Source organism: Silurus aristotelis, assembly GCF_946808225.1.
Source record: "Silurus aristotelis genome assembly, chromosome: 8".
NCBI lineage: Eukaryota > Metazoa > Chordata > Actinopteri > Siluriformes > Siluridae > Silurus > Silurus aristotelis.
Genome location: NC_139581.1, coordinates 870,456 through 875,455, shown reverse-complemented (window position 1 = coordinate 875,455; position 5,000 = coordinate 870,456). Strand labels below are relative to the sequence as shown.

The 5,000-nt window shown below is 50.6% G+C and overlaps 1 protein-coding gene across 1 annotated transcript in view; it reads left to right on the top strand.

Moving 5' to 3' along the window:
- The window catches only part of pld1a (phospholipase D1a), a 41,797-nt gene that overhangs the window by 19,357 nt on the left and 17,440 nt on the right, over positions 1-5,000 (top strand). The window contains exons 9-11 of the mRNA XM_083547832.1: positions 4,300-4,392; positions 4,616-4,768; positions 4,916-5,000. The exon at positions 4,916-5,000 is cut by the window's right edge and continues 65 nt beyond it. Of these exons, the coding sequence (XP_083403958.1) occupies positions 4,300-4,392; positions 4,616-4,768; positions 4,916-5,000 (331 nt within the window). The remainder of the gene's footprint in view (positions 1-4,299; positions 4,393-4,615; positions 4,769-4,915) is intronic.

The window sequence follows — 5,000 nt, the reverse complement described above, 5'->3', positions numbered from 1 at the left end:
GTGAGTGAGTGGTTGTGTGAGTGAGTGACTGAGTGGTTGGGTGAGTGAGTAATTGGTTAAGTGAGTGTGTGAGCGAGTGTGTGAGCAAGCGGGCGAGTGAGCGTCTGAGCGAGTGAGTGTGTGTGAGGGAGTGAGTGAGTGAGTGAGTAACTGATTCAGTGAGTGAGTGTGTGTGTGTGTGTGAGTGAGTGATTCAGTGATTGATTGGGTGAGTGAGTGAGTGACTGAGTGATTCAGTGAGTGGTTGTGTGAGTGAGTGAGCGAGTGTGTGAGCAAGCGTGTGAGCGGGCGAGTGAGTGTGTGTGAGGGAGTGGTTGTGTGAGTGAGTGAGTGAGTGAGTGAGTGAGTGGTTGTGTGAGTGAGTGAGTGGTTGTGTGAGTGAGTGAGTGGTTGAGTGAGTGGGTGAGTGGTTGAGTGAGTGGGTGAGTGAGTGAGTGGGTGAGTGAGTAAGTGGTTGTGTGAGTGTGTGAGCGAGTGTGTGAGCAAGCGTGTGAGCGGGCGAGTGAGTGTGTGTGAGGGAGTGGTTGTGTGAGTGAGTGAGTGAGTGAGTGAGTGAGTGAGTGGTTGTGTGAGTGAGTGAGTGGTTGTGTGAGTGAGTGAGTGGTTGAGTGAGTGGGTGAGTGAGTGAGTGGGTGAGTGAGTGAGTGGGTGGGTGAGTGAGTGGTTGTGTGAGTGAGTGAGTGAGTGAGTGAGTGAGTGAGTGAGTAAGTGGTTGTGTGAGTGAGTGAGTGAGTGGTTGTGTGAGTGAGTGAGTGGTTGTGTGAGTGAGTGAGTGGTTAAATGAGTGAGTGAGTGAGTGAGTGAGTGAGTGGTTGTGTGAGTGAGTGAGTGGTTAAATGAGTGAGTGAGTGAGTGGTTGTGTGAGTGAGTGGTTGTGTAAGTGAATGGGTGAGTGAGTGAGTGGTTGTGTAAGTGAATGGGTGAGTGAGTAAGTGGTTGTGTGAGTGAGTGAGTGGGTGGGTGGGTGAGTGAGTGGGTGTGTGAGTGAGTGAGTGAGTGGTTGTGTGAGTGAGTGAGTGAGCGTGCGAGTGAGCGTCTGAGCGAGTGAGTGTGTGTGAGGGAGTGAGTGAGTGAGTGGTTGTGTGAGTGAGTGAGTGAGTGAGTGAGTGGGTTTGAGTGAGTGAGTGGGTGGGTGGGTGGGTGAGTGAGTGAGTGAGTGAGTGGGTGGGTGAGTAAGTGGTTGTGTGAGTGTGTGAGCGAGTGTGTGAGCAAGCGTGTGAGCGGGCGAGTGAGTGTGTGTGAGGGAGTGGTTGTGTGAGTGAGTGAGTGAGTGAGTGAGTGAGTGAGTGGTTGTGTGAGTGAGTGAGTGGTTGTGTGAGTGAGTGAGTGGTTGAGTGAGTGGGTGAGTGAGTGAGTGGGTGAGTGAGTGAGTGGGTGGGTGAGTGAGTGGTTGTGTGAGTGAGTGAGTGAGTGAGTGAGTGAGTGAGTGAGTGAGTGAGTAAGTGGTTGTGTAAGTGAGTGAGTGAGTGAGTGGTTGTGTGAGTGAGTGAGTGGTTGTGTGAGTGAGTGAGTGGTTAAATGAGTGAGTGAGTGAGTGAGTGAGTGAGTGGTTGTGTGAGTGAGTGAGTGGTTAAATGAGTGAGTGAGTGAGTGGTTGTGTGAGTGAGTGGTTGTGTAAGTGAATGGGTGAGTGAGTGAGTGGTTGTGTAAGTGAATGGGTGAGTGAGTAAGTGGTTGTGTGAGTGAGTGAGTGGGTGGGTGGGTGAGTGAGTGGGTGTGTGAGTGAGTGAGTGAGTGGTTGTGTGAGTGAGTGAGTGGTTGTGTGAGTGAGTGAGTGGTTGTGTGAGTAAGTGGTTGTGTAAGTGAATGTGAGTGGGTAGGTGAGTGAGTGAGTGAGTGGTTGTGTGAGTGAGTGAGTGGTTGTGTGAGTGAGTGAGTGGTTGTGTGAGTGGTTGTGTGAGTGGTTGTGTGAGTGAGTGAGTGGTTGTGTGAGTGAGTGAGTGGTTGTGTGAGTGAGTGAGTGGTTGTGTGAGTGAGTGAGTGAGTGGGTAGGTGAGTGAGTGAGTGAGTGGTTGTGTGAGTGAGTGAGTGGTTGTGTGAGTGGTTGTGTGAGTGAGTGAGTGGTTGTGTGAGTGAGTGAGTGGTTGTGTGAGTGAGTGAGTGGTTGTGTGAGTGGTTGTGTGAGTGAGTGAGTGGTTGTGTGAGTGAGTGAGTGGTTGTGTGAGTGAGTGAGTGGTTGTGTGAGTGAGTGAGTGGTTGTGTGAGTGGTTGTGTGAGTGAGTGAGTGGTTGTGTGAGTGGTTGTGTGAGTGAGTGAGTGGTTGTGTGAGTGAGTGAGTGGTTGTGTGAGTGAGTGAGTGGTTGTGTGAGTGAGTGAGTGAGTGAGTAAGTGAGTGGTTGTGTGTGTGAGTGAGTGGTTGTGTGTGTGAGTGAGTGGTTGTGTGTGTGTGAGTGAGTGGTTGTGTGTGTGTGAGTGAGTGGTTGTGTGTGTGTGAGTGAGTGGTTGTGTGTGTGTGAGTGAGTGGGTGTGTGAGTGAGTGAGTGGTTGTGTAAGTGAGTGAGTGGTTGTGTGAGTGAGTGAGTGAGTGAGTGGTTGTGTGAGTGAGTGAGTGAGTGAGTGAGTGGTTGTGTGAGTGGTTGTGTGAGTGAGTGAGTGAGTGATTGGTTGTGTGAGTGAGTGAGTGGTTGTGTGAGTGAGTGAGTGAGTGAGTGAGTGAGTGGTTGTGTGAGTATGTGAGTGGTTGTGTGAGTGAGTGAGTGGTTGTGTGAGTGAGTGGTTGTGTGAGTGAGTGACTGAGTGGTTGGGTGAGTGAGTAATTGGTTAAGTGAGTGTGTGAGCGAGTGTGTGAGCAAGCGGGCGAGTGAGCGTCTGAGCGAGTGAGTGTGTGAGCGAGTGTGTGAGCGTGCGAGTGAGCGTCTGAGCGAGTGAGTGTGTGTGAGGGAGTGAGTGAGTGAGTGGTTGTGTGAGTGAGTGAGTGAGTGAGTGGGTTTGAGTGAGTGAGTGGGTGGGTGGGTGGGTGAGTGAGTGAGTGAGTGAGTGGGTGGGTGAGTAAGTGGTTGTGTGAGTGTGTGAGCGAGTGTGTGAGCAAGCGTGTGAGCGGGCGAGTGAGTGTGTGTGAGGGAGTGGTTGTGTGAGTGAGTGAGTGAGTGAGTGAGTGAGTGGTTGTGTGAGTGAGTGAGTGGTTGTGTGAGTGAGTGAGTGGTTGAGTGAGTGGGTGAGTGAGTGAGTGAGTGGGTGAGTGAGTGAGTGGGTGGGTGAGTGAGTGAGTGAGTGAGTGAGTGAGTGAGTGAGTGAGTGAGTAAGTGGTTGTGTAAGTGAGTGAGTGAGTGAGTGGTTGTGTGAGTGAGTGAGTGGTTGTGTGAGTGAGTGAGTGGTTGTGTGAGTGAGTGAGTGGTTAAATGAGTGAGTGAGTGAGTGAGTGAGTGAGTGAGTGGTTGTGTGAGTGAGTGAGTGGTTAAATGAGTGAGTGAGTGAGTGGTTGTGTAAGTGAGTGGTTGTGTAAGTGAATGGGTGAGTGAGTGAGTGGTTGTGTAAGTGAATGGGTGAGTGAGTAAGTGGTTGTGTGAGTGAGTGAGTGGGTGGGTGGGTGAGTGAGTGGGTGTGTGAGTGAGTGAGTGAGTGGTTGTGTGAGTGAGTGAGTGAGTGGTTGTGTGAGTGAGTGAGTGGTTGTGTGAGTAAGTGGTTGTGTAAGTGAATGTGAGTGGGTAGGTGAGTGAGTGAGTGAGTGGTTGTGTGAGTGAGTGAGTGGTTGTGTGAGTGAGTGAGTGGTTGTGTGAGTGGTTGTGTGAGTGGTTGTGTGAGTGAGTGAGTGGTTGTGTGAGTGAGTGAGTGGTTGTGTGAGTGAGTGAGTGAGTGGGTAGGTGAGTGAGTGAGTGAGTGGTTGTGTGAGTGAGTGAGTGGTTGTGTGAGTGGTTGTGTGAGTGAGTGAGTGGTTGTGTGAGTGAGTGAGTGGTTGTGTGAGTGAGTGGTTGTGTGAGTGAGTGAGTGGTTGTGTGAGTGAGTGAGTGGTTGTGTGAGTGGTTGTGTGAGTGAGTGAGTGGTTGTGTGAGTGGTTGTGTGAGTGAGTGAGTGGTTGTGTGAGTGAGTGAGTGGTTGTGTGAGTGAGTGAGTGGTTGTGTGAGTGGTTGTGTGAGTGAGTGAGTGGTTGTGTAAGTGAGTGAGTGAGTGAGTGAGTGAGTAAATGGGTGGGTGAGTGAGTGGTTGTGTGAGTGAGTGAGTGGGTGAGTGAGTGGGTGGGTGATTGAGTGGTTGTGTGAGTGAGTGAGTGAGTGGGGGGATGAGTGGGTAAGTGAGTGAGTGATTAAATGTTTGAATAATTGATTATCCCACTTAATCCACTTGATGTCACTTCCTGCTCAGAGAAGGGATGGTGTACAAAAGGTCAGGAGGTCACCGCATCCCCGGCATGAACTGCTGCGGACACAGTCAGATCTGTTACCGCTGGTCCAAGAGGTACACACACACCTATACACACACAATCTCTCACAGACACACACACCTATTCACACATTCTCTCAAGGACACACACACATGCTCATATACACACACACACACACACACACACACACACATACACACACACAAACACGCAGACAGACAGATGTGCTATACATGTTCTAGATTAAAAGTGTGTGTGTGTGTGTGTGCGTGTGCGTGTGCGATTGTTGGATTAAAGATGGCTAGTGATGAAGGACTCGTTCCTTATGTACCTAAAACCCGACACCGGCGCCGTCTCCTTCGTTCTCCTGGTGGACAAAGAGTTCAGCGTCAAGATGGACTTTAAACACACTGAGACCAAACATGGCGTGAGGATCGACAACCTGTCCAGGTCAGTGTGGGACACGAAGTTCAGAGGGAAAACCCTCAGCGTTCAGGAAGTGTCAAGTGTGAACTTGTGTGTGTGTGTGTGTGTGTGTGTGTGTGTGTGTGTGTGTGTGTGTGTGTGTGTGTGTGTGTGTGTGTGTGTGTGTTACAGGTCTCTGGTGTTAAAGTGTAGCAGTTACAGACACGCCCGTTGGTGGGGACAGTCCATTGAGGAGTTTGTACAGAAACACGGACGG